Source organism: Crocodylus siamensis, chromosome 2 (assembly GCF_052110815.1).
Source record: "Crocodylus siamensis isolate JL-2025a chromosome 2, ASM5211081v1, whole genome shotgun sequence".
NCBI lineage: Eukaryota > Metazoa > Chordata > Crocodylia > Crocodylidae > Crocodylus > Crocodylus siamensis.
The window spans coordinates 208,909,403-208,929,025 of NC_143396.1; the positions used below are offsets into that span (position 1 = coordinate 208,909,403).

General features: G+C 45.2%; 1 protein-coding gene across 3 annotated transcripts in view; it reads right to left on the reverse strand.

Annotated features, from left to right (window-relative positions):
• The window catches only part of SHANK2 (SH3 and multiple ankyrin repeat domains 2), a 736,911-nt gene that overhangs the window by 389,988 nt on the left and 327,300 nt on the right, over window positions 1–19,623 (reverse strand). For all 3 annotated transcript variants that reach the window (XM_090032909.1, XM_090032907.1, XM_090032908.1), the window contains exon 12: window positions 13,739–14,048. In XM_090032909.1, the coding sequence (XP_089889035.1) occupies window positions 13,739–14,048 (310 nt within the window). The remainder of the gene's footprint in view (window positions 1–13,738; window positions 14,049–19,623) is intronic.

The window sequence follows — 19,623 nt, forward strand, 5'->3', positions numbered from 1 at the left end:
CCTTTTCCAGGCATACTCTGGGCTTGACACAGGAGTGTGCTGAGTTTAAAGTGTTGGGTTTTTCATGTCTGCAAGCAGCCATCATCTCAAAAGCCTGAGCTAACTAATAGAATGAAAGAAAACCATACAACCTTTTCCAAATATAGCTTAGGTCTAAAGAAGATAAAGTTAAGCTAGACCTATTAAAGGAATGAAGGGGCTGGACTAGATGACCTCTGGAGGTCCCTTCCAGCCCCACGTCTCTCTGACTCTGTAACTCTAAACAGTGTTCAAAGATTATTCTAAAAATCAAAAGTTCTGCAAAGGTTGAGGTTTTTAGTCATCTTTAACCATAAATAAAAGGGGCCCAGCCACCTAACTATGGTAAAAAGAAATAAAAAAGCTTTTCATAATAAATAAAGAAGGGAACACTTGGGGAAAAAAAAACAGTACAGCTTTCTTATAAGCAATGCTTCCTCCTGTCTCCTGCTCCCCCTAAATCAATTTTCCTGCAGTCACTTGTATATCATTAGGAACAGCTGCTGCTTTCATATTAGAGTTGATAATTTTCCAGAGTTGTTTTTCTTTCTTTTTCTTTTATTGCCAAGGACAGGTGCCAATAAAGACAAATTCCACTTAGTGTTTAAAAGTGGCTATTCAGACTGCAGTTTTGTTGCTGAATCTGAATAAGAAAACCCACTTGGCTTTAGCAGCTGTTTAAAGGAAGAGAGAGGCAATGATAACTCTAGGGTACCATTAGTCATCTCTTTCTCCTCATATCCTTTAATGCCTACACTTATGACTGTGTTAGGAATAAATAGCTCTAAAACAGTCCCTTCTAATCCACTAACTAAACAGGTTCATTACAATATCCTGACTAGATATACCATGTTGGGTAAGCTACAGCTGAGGCACACTTTGCTAAGTAGTCAGGCATTCCTACAGACAGTGATTCCAAAGGGGTAGTCGCAGCATACCACTGCCCACTAGAGCGACGGAAATATGTCGTGAGATCTCCCTACCCAAGGAGGTAAATCTTCTCCTTCCCTGTCCAACATGTTGTGCCTGCCCCAGCTACTCCAGCAGCTGCTCCTCTGGGAACTGTCACGATTGCTGCCGCCTTCCCCAACCTTTCTTGCCCCAGCCAACCTCTGTGCCTTCCCCCCTCCCCCTCCCATGCTCCTAGCTGTATGCTCTGCTGCAATCAGGCAGGAGGATGCACGTGACCTCGTTGCTACTGTACTTGTATAACAACCTCTCTGTGGTGCTTATTTGCCTGCCACCATTGGTATGCATGGGCAAAGGAGAGAGAGACACTTTTGTGCTTGTTTTGACTGTAGTAACATGTTGTAACTGCTTTTAACATTTTGAATATAGAAGGGCAGGGAAGTCAGGTTTGTGTTCACTGGCCCTGCCTTCTAAGATTGTAAAGTTCATAAGAGGACCGGTGTTGTAAGAGCACATTGAGTAAATGCAGCTGACGGCTCAGTGCTTGCCATGACTTTTGTGCAAAGTGAAGGGACCCTGCAGATCAAAGAATCACAAATGAGGGAGAAGAAACTCTAGATTGGACATCTCCTAGGAGGATGGTTTTGGGAGTGGAGGATGTTTGCTGGTTGTAGGGCCACTTACAGTTCTGGACTGACTCACAGATTTGGATTTGATTCAGCTGATTTGGCTTGGAACATGAAACATTTCTTTTAAAAAAAAAAAAGGATGGTATTGTGTCTCATTGTCCAACCATAAAGGGATAAGTGCTGGTGATGTACAAATCCTTTCAGTGGGTTCAGCCTGAGCCTGTTACCCCCTTGGTGCTAAATAGATAAAATCCTTAGAAGACTCTGTCTTCTCAGGACCTGCCAGATCCCAAGAGAGCTGTGATTGCATCTAAAAGAGCTGGGTTGCTTCTGCAATCACAGAAAAGGAGCAATCCTGGTAGCAGGAAGGATCAGCTGGTAAGAAGCAGCAAAGAACAGCACCCCTCAGCAGTGGTGAGGAGTGACATCAGCAATGGTGGAGCAGTATCCCAGCAGGGGTGAAGCAAGACACACCTTGGGCCAAGAGCTTTTGAAACAAATGTTTAAATTTAATTTTCCATATTTCAAACCAAATTAGCCAAATCAATTGCAAATTCATGAGTCAGTCCAGAACCATAAGTGGCCCTACTACTGGCAAACATCCTCCACCCCCATCTGGGGCTTCAGATGTTCTCAAATCCTTTGGCAGGCATACTACTTGCAGACCTAAGCCCGGAGGCTTGGGGTTTGAATGCTCCTAAGTTTTGCTTGCCCTCAGCCATAAGGCCCCAGGAGCAAGCTAGGGAGGAGTCTCTCATTTCCATAAAGCAGGCATAAAGCCAAGGTTAACTATGCATTACCTATGCAGGTCTATCTCATGCCAGCAGAGCGGTCTTCCCAAGGTACAACTAGAAAGCCACCATAGTGATCACGGTATTTCCCCTACCAGATAAGCACAGGACTACACTTGATCTGATCCAACAAAATGCCAAGCTACATGAACTCTACTGACTACTCTGTTCACTCTGTGTGGGGCTAAGTGAGAACTTTGAACCTACTGACTGTGCTGAACTGTTCGGAGTGGGCTGAGGTGGACTACTGATTATTAAGGGATTCTTATATGTTATCCCATCTCCCTTCCCCCCATTAATAAATCCTGATATAGTTTGATGCTGCCTGTGAGTGGAGAAGTTTGTTCACATTGGAACACCCAGGTAGAAATTATTTTCCCAGACTTCAGGGGACGCTAGCCAAGATAATCAATTTGCATAAAACTCTTAAGGTGAATTTTGCCCTTGTTGCTGCCATCTGGTGCCTGACAGAAGGGTTACACACAGAAGAGGGGCACTTTGTAGCCTGGCTCATCCCAGCCACTTCTCCCATCCTCCCAGGGTCAGCAGCAGAAGCTGTGGGGTGGTCACTGGCATATAAGACCCTCCAGGAGCAACCTCAGCAGAGGCGACTTCCCTTGCCCCATGAGGTACAGACCAGAGGCAGAAGGGGGCAGACCAAAGGCAGAAAAAGCAAGGCACATCAGGAAAAGGTCCTGCACTACCAGCCTTTAGTGGCACCAGCTAGATCAGTGGTTCTCAGCTTTTTTTAGCTTGAAGGTCCCCCTCCATATCTTTTCTGCATTTAGATCCATCTCAACTGGGGTGCCAGGATATTCAGAAAAGTTATAGAGGGGGCCTTGAGGTTAAAAAGGTTGAAAACCACTCACATGAAAACTAATTCTTTATTTAACAAAATATATATTTGGTGTCATTTTTAACAGTACATCTCAGCATCACGGATTTCCTCGGATGTTATGTGTTTGGGGGGAAAAATACCCCCTCCTTTTTGGGTGCAAGAGTGAAGCATACCAATTTCAGTCCAGCAAAAATTGTGTCCTAGATTGCAAGCATTTGGGAAACATTGCTATATAACAAATTCCCTTTACCATATAGATTATCTAATATAGTAGAATGGCTAAACACTTAAAACTATATGGGTTAGGATGTAACACACTTTTAATTTAATAGTCCATTTCATTACTGGGAGGGAGGGTCTTTCTTAACAACTGTTGCTAGGATCAATTACCATAAATGCTACTAGTAGTAATCATAGCTGGAATTTTTCATTCCAGTAAATCACGTTTGCCTGTTGGATCAAGAGTGGGGGCTAGAGCCTATCCCTGTACTGGCCCTGGCAAGCTGGCAGCAGCAGCATGTGGCTGCCAACTTGCAGCTGCTGGCTGGACTTTGCCATGGAAAGAAGCCCCCTCACCGCAGCTGGGGCATTGTGGGGAGCTGCGCTGGGCCTGTGAGGCGATGGGGGCTCCTTCCCCTACCCCCACCAAGGCCTCTTGACAGTGACAGCATGCAGCTGCCTATTGGGCTTTGCTGTGGCCAGAGCTGGGAGTGGGGCAGGGTAGAACAGAGCCCTTGCCTTGCGGGCCTGACTCAGCTCCCCCCAGTACCCCAGCCTGGGTCACTGGGGGGGAGTCCACAAGGTAAATGTACTCCATTCCACCCTGCCACCCACCTCCAGCTCCAGCCACAGCAAGACACAGCCAGCAGCTGCATGCTGCCCTCAGTTAGGCTCCGGAGCGGTGAGAGACGCGCAGGTGAAGCCCGCTGCGCCCCCGCTCCCCCGAAGCCCCCCAGACACCCCCTCAGCAGCCGCAGAGCCCCCTGCCGACCCCCAGCACAGCTGGAGGTAAGCGGGCTCGTGGTGGGAAGGGGTTAACTCCTCGCTCCCTGGGAGTAGGCGGCTGTGTGGAGCCGGGCCAGGTCAAGCCTCCGCCCAGGCCCCTACTTGGCCCAGCCCCCAGGAAGCTACGCGACCGGAGCTGCGCAAACAGGCTGCGTAAACAGGCGCTTGAGTTAGTGCAGAGTTCGCGCAGGAGAGGGCATGGGAGGGCACGAGACCCTGCCTGCGAACCCCCCAGAGTAGTCAGTCCCAGCCGTAGCCAGCCTACCAGAGGCATGACACGGATGGGCACATGCCGCACCTCGAGGGTCCCCTTGGGCTCTGCGGCCCCCCCACTGGGCACCTCAGAGACGGCCACCCAGACAGAGCCCATGGTTCTGGGCTCCACGCAGACGGAGCCCCTGGCTCTTGGCTGCGGGGGCTGCCTGTCCCTTTTTCAGGCTCTGGGGCCCGGGAGCATGGCCACCTCCCCTTGCGGGGTCTGCTCCCTACTGGGGTCTCTGGTACGCCAGCTGGAGGAGCTCCAGGCCACAGTCCAGAGACTGCATGCCATCAGGGACTGCGAGCAGGAGATAGAATCCTACTGCCAGGCCCTTCTCCCCCAGGAGCCGCAGGGTAGAGCACCGTCTCCCTCCAGGACTAAGGAGGACTCTGGGACCTCCCGCTCTGCCCAGTCAGGGGCATGGACCAAGGTGGTCAAGGGCCCTAAGGCCCGCCGCACCAAGGCCCTTCCCTCGCCGGAGCTTAGCAACAGGTTCGCACCTCTTGCAGCCCCAGCAGAGCCAGCTTAGTTGCCAGGCTCAACCACAGCTACTGCCCCCGCTCTCCCCAAGACAAAACAAAAGGTGTTTGTTGTGGGAGACTCCATCCTGCGGGGGACTGAGGGGGCAATCTGCCGCCCCAACTCCTTAGCCCGGGAAGTCTGCTGCTTCCCGGGGGCCCGCATCCGAGACATTGTGGAGAGGATCCCAGAGCTCCTCCGGCCCACAGACCACTACCCCATGCTCCTTATTCACGTGGGCACCAATGACATGGCTCGGAGCACCCCCAGCCAGGTCATGAGGCGCTACAGGGAGTTGGGAGCGGGGCTTAGGGGTCTGGGAGCTCAGGTGGTGTTTTCGTCCATCCTCCCAGTCTTGGGCTATGGGCTGAGGAGGGAGAGGAGGATCCACGCAGTAAACCAAAGACTGCGGAGCTGGTGTCATCAGGAAGGCTTTGGCTTCCATGACCACAGCCCGCTCTTTGGCAAGAGAGGCAGTGAGCTGCTGGGAAGTGATGGCCTCCACCTCTCCCCCCTGGGGAGGAGGCTCTTTTCAGCCAGGCTGGCTGACCTGCTCCACCGGGCTTTAAACTAAGCCCGCTGGGGGATGGGGGGGACTACTGCCACTGCTGGCCCGCTGAGCAACCCTTGCAAAGCCAGCAGACCAAGGCACATAAGGGAGCCCACCCCTACCCCAGCCCTGGCACAATCTCTGGGCAAGGCAAGAGTCCCCAAGGGGACACTTGCCTGCCTGTACACTAATGCCAGGAGCCTGGGCAACAAGAAGGAGGAGCTCATCCTCCTGCTCAGTGCAAAGAATTATGACGTCATTGGGATAACGGAGACCTGGTGGGACTCCACCCATGACTGGACCACGGGTATAGAGGGCTATACCCTGTACAGGAGGGATCATGTTGACAAAAGGGGCGGGGGTGTAGCTCTCTATGTGAAGGAAAGCTACATGTCCCTGCAAGCTGATGTTGGCGACCGGCATGGACAGCTAGAGACCCTCTGGGTAAAAATTCATGGGGAATACGGCACAGGGAACACAACGGTGGGAGTCTACTACAGACCTCCCACTCAAAGTCCTGAGCCTGAGCAGGAGTTCGCCCGGGAACTGACTGAGGCTGCTTGCTCCAGGACCTTGGTTGTCATGGGTGGCTTCAATTACCTGGATATCTCGTGGGAAGATCACTCGGCAAAATCCGAGCGGTCACAAAGCTTTCTCTCGTGCGTGGATGACCTCTACCTGACTCAAGAAGTCTATGGGCCAACGAGAGGCAAAGCGCTGCTTGACCTGGTACTGGCTATGGGGGACGACCTAATCGGAGACCTAGTGATCGATGGGAAGCTGGGTGACAGTGACCATGAGCTGATCACCTTCACCATCCGCCGTAAAGCTGGCAAGTCAGTCAGCAACACAGAAGTCCTTGACTTCAGAAAAGCTGACTTTGACAAGCTCAAGAGGCTTGTCGGTCAGGCCCTTAGGGACCATGACCCCAGGGAGAGGGGAGTTCAAGAAGAGTGGTTGCTTCTCAAGGAAGCGATCCTCAATGCATAAGCTAAATGTATTCCAACACGGAGGAAAGGCAGCAAGAAGGCACAGCAGCCCTCCTGGCTCTCCAGGGACCTAGCGGACCTCCTGCGGATAAAAAGGAAAGCCTACAAAGGACAGAGGACGGGATTCACCTCCAAGGAGGATTATTCTGCACTGGTCCGGTCCTGCAGGGAGCAAACCAGGAAAGCCAAGGCTGCAACTGAACTCCAACTAGCTTCAAGCATCAAGGACAACAAAAAGTCCTTTTTCAGATATGTGGGGAGCCGGAGGAAAAGCAAGGGCAACGTTGGACCCCTGCTAAACCAGATGGGGCAACTGACAACTGACGCCCAGGAAAAAGCCAACCTATTAAATAGGTACTTTGCGTCAGTCTTTCATCAGTCACATGGGATGCCCATGCCTGCTATGGGACAGGGAGATCCGGGTGATGGGGATCCCCTACCCTCCATAAATGCTGACCTCATGAAGGAACATCTTGAGAATCTGGATACCTTCAAGTCAGCCGGCCCTGACAATCTGCACCCCAGGATGCAAAGAGCTGGCGAGCGTCATAGCCCAGCCCCTGGCAAGGATCTTTGAAAACTCCTGGCGCTCTGGTGTAGTGCCCAAAGACTGGAAGAAGGCCAATGTGGTGCCGATCTTCAAGAAAGGGAGGAGAGTGGATCCGGCTAACTACAGGCCCATTAGCCTGACTTCTATCCTGGGGAAGATCTTAGAAAAGTTTATTAAGGAGGCCATCCTTGAGGGACTGGCCCAGGCTAACATCCTAAGGGATAGTCAGCACAGGTTTGTTGCGGGTAGGTCTTGTTTGACCAATCTCAATTCCTTCTATGACCAGGTGACCTATCACCTGGACCAGGGAGAAGAGATTGATGTCATATATCTTGACTTCAAAAAAGCTTTTGATCTGGTATGCCATGATCACCTCTTGGCCAAACTGGCCAGTTGTGGCCTTGGCTCTACCATGATCCGCTGGCTGGGAAACTGGCTCCGTGGTCAGACCCAGAGGGTTGTGATTGATGGCAGTCACTCATCGTGGTGTCCTGTGACCAGTGGGGTCCCTCAAGGCTCTGTCCTTGGACCCATACTGTTCAACATCTTCATTAAAGATGTGGACGTTGGAGTCAGGAGTGGACTGGCCAAGTTCGCCGATGACACCAAACTTTGGGGCAAAGCATCCATGCCAGAAGATAGGCGGGTGATCCAGGCTGACCTGGACAAGCTCAGCAAATGGGCAGACAAGAACCTCATGGTGTTTAACACCGAAAAATGCAAGGTTCTCCACCTTGGGAGGAAAAACCTGCAGCACCCTTATAGGCTCGGCAGTGCTACGTTGGATAGCACTACAGAAGAAAGAGCCTTGGGGGTCATCATTGACCACAAGATGAACATGAGCCTCCAATGCGATGCTGTGGCTAATAAAGCGACCAAAACGCTGGCTTGCATCCATAGATGCTTCTCGAGCAAATCCCGGGACGTCATTCTCCCCTTGTACTCGGCCTTGGTGAGGCTGCAGCTGGAGTACTGTGTCCACAAGTTGGGCTTCACAATTCAAAAAGGATGTGGAGAAGCTTGAGAGAGTCCAGAGGAGAGCCACGTGCATGATCAGAGGTCAGGAAAACAGATCTTACGATGATAGGCTGAGAGCCATGGGACTCTTTAGCCCGGAAAAGGGCAGGCTCAGGGGTGATCTGATGGCCACCTATAAGTTTATCAGGGGTGACCACCAGGATCTGGGGGAACGTTTGTTCACCAGAGCGCCCCAAGGGATGACTAGGTCGAATGGTCACAAACTCCTGCAAGACCGTTTCAGGCTGGACATAAGGAAGAATTTCTTTACTGTCCGAGCCCCCAAGGTCTGGAACAGTCTGCCAGCGGAGGTGGTTCAAGCACCTACATTGAACACCTTCAAGAGTAAATTGGATGCTTATCTTGCTGGGATCCTATGACCCCAGCTGACTTCCTGCCCTTTGGGCAGGGGGCTGGACTCGATGATCTCCTGAGGTCCCTTTCAGCCCTGATGTCTATGAAATCTATGAAATTCTCTCCCCATCCCCTGCTGACCGCCCCAGGGGTGGTGCCAGGCTAGTGCTCGCTGGTCTGAGCACCAGCCCAGCCCTGCAAAGGCATGAAAAATGAATCCTCGAGGGAATCTGAACACGTTTCCTAAGGACCTGTGTTCTATAGCACCTTCAGCTAATAGCTGATTTGCTGAGGGTTAATTTCACACAATTGGCCCTTTTAAAAGCAATCTGCAGCCCTGAATATGTGTTATGTCCTGACTGTAGAGCACTTTCAGGGGCCAGATCATGTGAAATATGTAACTTGTGTAAGAGCCCTTAGTAGCCTAACTAAGGTGGGAAAACTGGGGTAGCAGCTCCAGGTGCTAACATAGGGATTGAGTACAAAAAATAGTAGCTGCCACTGGTGCTAGCTAGCCAGAAGCTCCTGTTGTCCCATGCTCTGCCATTGTCCAGAACACAAAGCTGCTGTGTTGCACCTCTGGACATACTGGTTTGTGAATGCTGCCCATCCCAGCTGTGATTACACAAGAAACTTTCCCTTGTGGTGTATTAATCCTATGCATCCAATGAAAAAGGGTTAATGGAGACATAAGAAAATCCTCCTTCCTCAAAAAAAGAAGTAGAGAAGCTGAGTTTAATCTCAGTTATAAACAGATTTGGTTTTCAAAGAACAGGGATGAGAAACCCCTGAATGATGTGTCCATGCTGAAGAAGCTGACCCAGGAAGAAGATGCTCAGATACAGATTTACTGACAGTTAAATTGATTTTGGAGACACTGGAGTGATCAAGATACTCCTTTTTGGTTATTTTTGCCCCTTTCATTCTTTTGTTGCATTGACAGTGCATGTTTAGCTAAAGTGGGGAACAATTTTATGTGAGTAAACCATTTGCAAATAGCAAGAGAAGAGACCAACAATTCTTCCCTTTCCACTGGAAGTTACAGCTTGGCAGCATACTTAGTTACTCCTTCCACAATTTAACAAAACTGCTTACACAAAAATAAGCTTAGAAAGGTAACATCAGCTCTTAGAAGCTGAAAATGAAAGCTGTTACCATGGGACCAGACAGCTCTCTTTGGACCACCAGCATATTCTCTGCAGATCACTGGGATCAATGGAACGCTCCTCCACCCGCCAGGTGGATGAGTGTTCAAGTCGTTCCAGATCAAATACAGAAGTATGAGGATTTAATATTTGGTTTCCACAAATTCTCAGCTATGGAACTGGCTTCCTCTGACATTTATGCTAGGCAAAACTCAATAACTCATATGGTCACAGACAGCAAGGACAGAAGGGGCACGGATACAGCCAAAGCAAATTCATTTTTAGAAGATGAATTAATATTCACAGAAAGTTTTTAAAGTATTTGCCCTGCTCTAAAAATCAATGAATGGTATATTCTAGTAACCTCGAGATCTATTATTCTGATAATGTCATATTTTAATTAGAAGCCAATTCTTTAATGGCTTGATCAAGACAGACCCTAATAAAAAGGGAAAAACTTCCCATCCAACTGTAAGGAGTAAGTGCCCAATCCTGTAATAAAGAATTTGGACATGGATCCCTGCATTTTCTTGGAGCCATGTTCAAGTTACTTGGTGTCTATGGAATACAAATATCTGCCCATGTGGTTCTTTATACGGAAGACAGGCCTAAGGTAAAAACTGAATGACTTGGTGTAAAAACTGTAACACACAATACTGGTACAGAGGTTTCGCAATACTGACCAGTTTAGCTTACTGTCTTTTGCAGTAACTGATATTATATGCTTCAGACAGATCATAATGATAACACACTAAACTCCAGTACTGCCACTGCTGCTATCAGAAAACATGATTATTAACTATGTGCCTGAGCCCAAAAAAGGGAGAGAAAGCTAGGTGAAGAATAATGGGAAAAATCATAGAAAGTAATCACGTCAGTCAAATTATATTTGGTTTTAATGTCTAGAAAATTTAGACATGGATTCATAACACATACTAATGTCAATCATAGGTCTGTTGCATTACTCAAAAACCATTCATTTTCTTTTTTCCAAACTGAATAGCAGTAGCCTTTGAAATCAGGAAGTTTGACAGACAAAGCCTATTGTTTTGGATGACCACTTCATTTAGAATAATTACTCACCTGCATTTAAATTCTAAGTTTGTGTGTGTTTCTCACCCTCTTACTTACATTGTAATAGTCTGTTCATGAGGCAGTATTTTGGAGTGGACTGAGAGGTTTTAATCTCGTATTAATGTGATCTTAATATCGAGGTGATTAACTATTTGTTATATTACAACTTACATAAATATCCACCTCACTCTAGTAAGGCAGGATTTTTTATCCAATGGAACATGGCCCACAGGCAAGTTGAGAGGGCTGTTACTGGTAACACTCAGAGATCAAGGGGAAAAAATCAAGCATTGAAATCCCACAGTCATTAAAGTGCTCCAAAAATGGTGAAAAAGAAACACCACCACCTCTTGCTGCTCCCTTTTTTTTCCTATCATGCAACCTCTTATCCAGCCTGCAAGATTTTTAATCTTCTCCTTTTTCCCTATTTGTTCAGTGCTCATCTGCAAAAAAGGTGATATAGTAGTGCAAGAGGCTGTGGAGCTGAATGTAAGAGTGTCTTCATTTTCACTGATTTGTGGGGGAAGGATAGAGGAAGCCAACTTAAATACATTCCACGTGATCTCCATCAGCTTTCCAGTAAAGCACTCCAACACAGACAAGAGCCATAGCAGGTCTCCCCATGAAATATTATAGCTGATATGATCATATAATATATGCAAGCAATTGGAAACGTCTAAAGAAGCCTGTCAGAAAGAAATTATGAGTGACAGGGTGGCTACTGCCTTGGAAACCCCTCCACCGTTGGTCCAAATCAGCCTGGATTTAGACTAGGGATGGAAATTACACATAAATCAGGTTAAGTGATCAGAAACTGGTTTAAACCTGTAACAGAACATATGTTCAGTGCACATAAACCAGTTTCAAAATGTCCAAAACAGGCTTAAAATAAACCTGGCTGAATGCAGTATCAAACTTGACTGATCGTGTTCCAAACAATTTATGGAACTTCCGTCCCAAAACCCTTCCTGTTTTAAGTTAAATCAGAGTCCCCCAGCACCCCAGCATGCTTTGCAGCCCTGGGCTGGGCTGTGCTATCTGTTCCAGAGAGCAGGTCTAGCCCTGCCCCTCTGTTGTCTAGCTGGAGCAGGGGCGGAGCGTGGCTAGATGCTGGCCTGGCATAGCCCCCTAAGGCAAAGAGCCCAGGAGGACTCTCCCCTCTTCCCCCAGGGGACTGGAGCCAGGGTCTGCCTGGCCAGGCAGAGCAGCCCATCAGCATAACCCCCACACTTGCTGCTACAGCAGCAGGGGCAAGGGCTTGGCCAGACATCGGTCAGCATGGCCCTGCCATCTGCCTGCCTCGCTTCCAGCTCAGGCTGTGGTTGAGGGCTGAGCCGGGGTGGCCTGTAGGCTCTGCTGAGCGTAGATGTGGAGGGACTGGGCTGGGCTGGGCTGGGCCGTGGGTGCAGGGCCCTTCCCAGCCAGCTGCAGCTTGGGCTGAGGCCACAGGAGCTGCGCGCACAGATTGCTCCCTGTTCCCAAGCCAAGCCAGGCTGTCATGGACCTACAGCTAGCTGGGAAGGGCCCTGCCCCCATGGTTTGGGCTGGCCACTCCATACCCAACCTCAGCAGCACCTGCAGCTGGCCCCACTCAGCCCCATCCAAGGATAGCAGATAGCAGGGCTGGCCCGGGCTGGGCCACAGGGGTGGGACCCTTCCCAGCCAGCTGCAGCTCCATGACAGCCCAGCCCGGTGTGCAAGGGTAGCAGCTGGTCAGGTAGCAGCACCGAGGCAATCCTGCTGTAGCTGCGGGCAAGCGCCTTGCAACTGGACTGGCCATGCAGGATGCGTTAATTGTGCCTGCAGCTGCCTGGGCCAGTTTGGAGGCACCATCAGACCCAGAGCCCAGCAGGTGGCTGCTGCAGGGGCTCGTGTGTCTGCAGCCACCGCACCCCCTGAATGCTGCAGAGGAACAACAACGGGAAGGGGGCGCAGCAGTGGTTGTGGGCACCCGGTGGATGGCTGCTGGGCTTCGGCCCTGCCAGTGCATCCAAGCTGGCCCAGACAGCTGCAGGCACAGTTAACACAACATGCGCAGCCAGTCTGGGAGCAAGCCAAGTGAGTGAGCTTCAGCCTGAGCTGCAGCAAATTGGGAAGGGCCTGGCTCCTATGCGCCCACCCTCAGCAGTGTCCATAGGCCAGCCCAGGTCAGCCCACTCCCAGCTCCAAGTGAGGTGGATGGATGGCAGGGCCAGTCCATGGGGGCTCATCCCAGCTGGCTGCAGTTTGGGCTGGGGCCATGGGAGCTGCGCATCCAGATTTGCTCCCAGCCCCCCTTGCCCAGCTGCTGCGGTAGACAGGGCTCTCCCCCTCCTCGTCCTTCTCCCCTGCCTTGGGTGGGGGGACGGGGAGTCTGGCCATGCCCCCACTATTGCTGCTCAGTGCCAGCCACGTGTTGGGGTCTGGCCGCATTCCCTCCCCCACAAAAAAGTCTGGCAAGGACTCCTTCCCCTCTCCCCCTCCAGGCACATCCCAGCAGGGGTCCCTGCAGGCTAGGGTGCGGGTTTAAACCCCTCCCCAATCACAGTTAGCCTGCCGGGGCCTGGCCACATCCCCCCTCAGCTCAGCTTCCCTCGGCCACTACAGGAGGGAAAGAATGGCTTGCTCTACCACCCCTGGCTGGTGACCTGAGCCACTGCAGGCATGTGCCTGCATTTCCAGAATCAAAAGTGAATGTCTATTCACCTGCAAATTGGTTCAATCTACGCATGTTAGACTAACCTGCAAAGACTGAATCAATTCAGGCTCAGGCTTTTTGAGCTTTGAGCTCAGGCTTTTATACTTAGCCTTGGGAAACTTCAGATTAACTGCAAGATCCTCCTGTTCTTTGTGAGGGAAGTCCTGTAGTAGATTGAAGTGTATGAAATCAGGGGTGGGAGGAGTTAAGTACTCCAGCTTTTGAAGACTGGTCCAATGTGTGTGAGTCTTATTAGAATTTTCAGAGAAGACTAGAGCACAAGATAGACCTATATTACTGCAAATCTGCTTAAATGACTGTTGTGGTCCAATGCAGTACAATACTTTGCAGTGCACTGTAACTGTGCTGACAAAATGCAAAATTACAAACCATGTGAACACTGAAAAACATCACCTGATGTGCCTGTGTTGCTGCCTTTTCGCATCCTCCCCTAGTCTGTTTAATGATGGCGACCTGCTCCGAGAGGATGGGGTATAACTCCCAACAGTTTTTACAGTTCCATTAGGATTATTCTGCATCTGTTGAAGTAGATGTGGTGAAAGGCTGCGGTGTGAAGAAGCAGAAGATGAGGCTGACCAGTCAGGAATGTTGTTGATGTTCAGGTTGTTATCGCTGTTAGAGCGAAGCAAGACACGAGGTGCTGACAACGTGCTCTGGGGCCTCCGTCTCCTGTTTGAATAGGTAGGAGCCTCTCTAAATGGCACTATATAAACAGGGAGGAAAAACAACTATGGTAATCATATTTGATTTTACCATTTATGCATATTTATCATTCCTTAAAAAGATTGAGCAACATATGGCACTTCTTCCTGACACTTAGGAGATGATACAGAGTGAGAAACATCTACCTCAACTGATTATGTAATCACGCTAAATAATGGGATAATATTTAAAATGTAATTAAAGATGTAAATGGCTTTCACATGTAACATACTTACTGGTTTTAATAAGCAGTTAAGCACCACAGTACTGGAAACATCAATGGTGTAAGTACAAAAGTACAACAAATGGTTTGAAGTATGGTCTAGTAATAACAAATATATAGATTTTTGCCTAGGTTGATTCTCATCACCATTTTCTCTCACTTAAGCATCCTCACACAAGATTAGCAAACTTAGCTGATCTCACACAAACTTATTCCTTGTACTTTCTTCTGGACTCATTTTTCTATAAAGACCTATACTGAGAGTAAGCATTCTTAATTCAAGCCTCCGCTGGAAATCTTTAGTGTTAATGGCTACCTTATATTCGCCTACCAGGTTAAAAATTGAGGGCATAGATTCTTCTCCTCTTAGAATTCCATTACACTGATACAATTCCTAGGTGTTTGTCTGCCATTCTACTCTAGACATTTCTACTGCACCTATTACTAGTGTATGTAGAACAAAAAGTGCAGTGTCCTGGGGTAATATGCTCAATTCCACACCCATATGCATCCAAATCTGAACACAGAAATATGTCATTTAACTAATTATGCACAATAAAAAATAAATACAAAATTAGAGACCTAGACCTGAAAACACACTAGTCCAATATGGCACAATGCTACACTTCTGGCTCTGCTCCTATAAGTAAATGCTACATACCAAGAATCTCCATTTTCTGCAGTAGTGAGTCAATTTAAGTGCAATTTAAGGAAGTAGTTTCCAAATAAAAGGTTTCTAATGCACATCAGAGTTGATGTTATTTGTGATCTCATAAATTAATAAAAGGTCTAATTCCAAAAACGCTTATTCTAGTTCTTACTCATACAAATAATCCTATTAATTCCGATTAAACAATCCTAGGAATTGCAGGACTGGATCCAAATGTAGAAGTCTACACATGCAAATTAACTGTATCATTAACAAAAGTCAGCCTGCTACTGTTAAGAAGAATTTGCTGAGCCAATTAGGTGCACTGCAACTTTCCAAAATTATATTTCAGTTAAAAGGAAAAAATTACAGAAAATGTTATATATTTATAATACCAGTCAGCTTGAAAAATGACTGAGTACTCAACACACTTATATTAAATGGAATAATAATACTCATACTATAGAATACAGATGACACCATAGTTATCAATATACACCAGAATCACTTTATCCCTCTGGATTGCAGCCACTTCTGGGGTGAAACACAGAAAGTGTTTTAACATCACAATACCATTATACACACTTTCAAAACAGGAGATGAAGGTATAGCTGCAGGCAAAAAGAATGGAATTACTCATGTAATTTTCACTAGAATCAGTTCCTGATTAACTGTGATCCTAAAGGATCACATTTTAAAAGACAGTAAAATTTCCATTTAGTTGAACATCTTATTTAGATAAGTTTTTTCTTATAAATACTACCCAAAAACCCCGTACATATATGAAAATATTTTTTATAACATTGTTTTATAATATTTTATTTTAAGCAAAATTAAGAGGAGTGGTCTTTACCTACAAGCCTGTTAAAAAGAATGAGATTTAAGAGTGCTAAACTGACAAACAAATGTCAGTAGTCTATAAAACCTCTATGAGAATTTGATTTTTTAAGTATGCCCATTTAAAAAAAATGTCTCACGTTAACACAGTTAGTAGGAATTGTGTTCCTAACTAACTAAAGGACTTCTGTAACTACCCTGAAAGGCTCATGTTAAGGTGAAGGCTCACCTATACTTCTTACGGAAAATTCCTAACACATACTGCCAAAATTAACATATGGTCTTAAATTGTTGCATATTATTTACTGCCTTGGTGGAATACTCTATCTGTAGTACAATCTTGACATAGCCAGTCTAGTATATGGTATGGCTGTACAGGTTGTATATTCCTTTATTTCTGATATTTAGCACAGTGCTCTGGTAATGATTAACTGAACACATGCAGATCTTATCCAGTAGCTAAGGGTAAAATATTGACCGAAAATGTTATTTATACAAAATATTGTGGGTACTTGAAATACAAGTCTGCTTATCAGAAGTATAATCTTTCTCCTACAAAAAGGCTTTGGGAGTTTTGCTCTTGATTTCAGTAGAAACTGGATCTGACCCTTAGAATCTAATTGTTCATGAGTTTAACTGTGAATATTCTAATGTAGAGTCTTCAATTCCATTCATTTTGTGAACTAACAAATAATTATATTTATTTAATTTTTATTATAATTATTGGAAGATTTTTTTAAATCAATCTGCATATGGCTCAAATATCAGAGGAGCAATTGACAGAATGAGCTGAGACTTTCTGAGCACATTTACATGGACAAGTTTCAGGAGAACCAAAATATGCATCCCCTTCCAAATGAAAAATTATTAACATGCTCGCCAAGTCTCACATTAAATTCTTTGCCCACTGTGATCTTCATGTGAATAGATTTTTAAATCTTCATTTTGAAATTAACTTTTGGCTACCAATTTTGGATACCAATGTTATAATCCTAAAAAGAGATAGCTGCAAGCAAAATTAACCTCTACTTTTTTAAATAAAGGCATGGATCTGTTCTCTGTTAAAGCAATACAGAAGAAAGACTTTATTATACAAATAGACATGTGCCCCAAAAAATCATTTGCAGAAAGAGTTAAAAATAACCACTTCTATGCCTAAAATGATTAATATTCCACCCAACTGTTTCTTTTACCCGGCAATCTGCAAACAGTAAGTGGGTGGATATTTTTTTAGCTACTTCTTGCATTGCATTATTATTTTCACAATAAAAAATAACTACAAACACAAAAGATAAAACAAAAATATGCATGCTTTAAACTCTGTGGGACTTAGTATTCTTCTAACAGTCCATGATTTCCAAGACCTTATGAACTACTATTGTAAGCCTGTTTGGAGAAACAAATATAAAATGACATGAAAACACCTGAACTAATTTCATGCTTCTAAGTTTCAAATGATTATTTCTTTCTGTCAAACCTAAGAATGAAACAGTACTTTCCTACAGCTCTTGAAATGTTATTCCGAACAATCTATATATTTGAAGTGGCAATTAAGGAGCATTTAGTGATAAATATTTCTTATGTGTCTTCCAATGAATTACTTAGGAAGCAAAACCTTTTCTATAAACTACCTGAGTTTTTTGATACAAGCTAAAACAAGTAAGACACATCTTAGATCTAATAATTAGTTACCTAAATGAATGCTTTCACATAAAAGAATTTTGAAAAAAGAAACTGCATCAATTGGTTAATTATAGAGTAACGAAGCAGATCATATTAACTGTACACAAGAAAATATCAGGTCTCAAACATCAAGTGTTCTTCTTTCATTGCTTACCTTCTTTCTTTGTTAAGGCATTTAACAAAGACTTCATTTTCCCTTTTACTTCAGCAGCAATCCCCTCATTATATAACCTTTGCTGGGAAGGAAGAGGAAAAAAAAAAGCTACCCAGTTTCTATGTGTTTTAACTGCCTGCACCCTGACATAAGCAGCAGGTTTCTGGGCACTGTGTAATTGCAAGCATAGCTGGGCATGCAGTACCCAGCGTTCTGGTGACAAAGCCCACCCCACATTCTGTCTGTCAGCTGGGAACCAACTGTGCGTAGACTGGAGCTGCTCAAAAAAATCTTGCTATCTTTCACAGTATTAGTCATGTGAACACCACCACCACAGTCTTTCAGACGTTACTCTGCTTTTGTAATCACTGCATTTGTGAACAAGCAAACACAGGACAGAAGGAAGGAAAAGCAGCACAGGCTAAGAAGGGTCAAAAAAAATTAATAATTTGTAAGGGAAGGAGAATCATTCATGAAAAGATACCTTATAGCAGCACTTTGGAAGCTACAGTAAGTGAACAGCTGATCTTGAAAGAGATGGGAGCTACTGAATAAGTGCATTTAGTTTCTTAAACTTGTATAGCCAACCCTGAGTTAAGATGCAGTCTGTGCTTTTTCACATTATTTTGCTTGTCATTTGTAGTGCTGACAAAAGTCAATTCTAGAGAAGGTGTGCAGAAAATTAACAATAAACAAGCCTCACACTAGGCCTACATTAAAAATTTAGACAAAACTGCCACTAAACAGAATAATTGAACCTGGCCTATATTCCAGTTTGAAAAGGATCAGACACAAGTACCAATTATTTTCCACTCCTCCTCCATTATGGTAATTGCACTGAAAAAAAACAGAATTTCTTTTTGTACATGGAAAAAATTATTATAATACAACCAAACTACTCTATTCTATGTATATGACAGTAAATAAATACATTATTTAACCAGTGCAGGTTTTTAAAGTCTCATTTCTGGGAAATGTCTATGGATACCTGTGAAAGTAAGTGCAAATGTGCTTGTAGGGAAAGAGTAAACATTGCAAATAGGAAATGGGGGTTTTGCATTCACAATGAAATTGATGTTCAGCTGCTGCATTATTCTATGCTAGAGATAAGTATAAATATTGCAACAGTGCGATATAAGAATTCTGACAAATAAAGATTAAAAACATTCAAAAGGCTAATCAAAACTTTAGTAGTATACATCACAAAAATATACTAATAAATAGTAACTCCATTTCAGGAATCTGCGCTGATCATTAAAATGGTATCTTCTGTTAAACAGTGGAAATTATAGTTACTAAAAATACTGTTTCTAAAATTAAAAAATGGTGAAATGTGCAACTGGTTTACATGGATGGGTTTTACCTCCTTACACCAAATAATATCATCATCTATGCAATAACATTAGCAACCGCTAATTAAAAAGCATTACAAAATTAGCAAGCATAAATAAGTAATTTGAACAGTTTAGGATTCATTTAATATAGCTCTTAATTTTTAATGAAAAGAATGTGTCTCCAAAGTGGCCTAATTGCAGATTTATCCTTTTTTAACTTTAGGAAAGTAAAAATTTAGTTCATCAATTTGAAAGAAAATAAGAACAATCAAAGCAAACATGAAGCATGAGTTTATATAGAATGTTAAATGAACAGATTTGACATGTGTCACAGATTTGCATAGAAAACTTATGGGCACTGAAATGGTCTTTATGACTATCCATCCATAGATCTCTGCAAAATGAGCTTGAACTCATATTCCCATCTTTATAAATATGTGTATTTTATTAGGCCTGCAGGGTAAGAATCAAAACAGCTTCCAGAACAACTGCCACACCAGATCCAGAAAGTTTCACTAACCTAAATTCATCTACTTCTGTGTTTTGGAAAGACATCCTTCCATCTTAATCTCACCAATTCTTGTTTAGAATTGAGATTGGGAAAGGAGTTCCCTAAATTAATAATACTTAGTATTTCTATACTGCCTTCTAACCAAGCCTAGCAAATATCTTTAAAAGAATTAATGACTTCCGCAT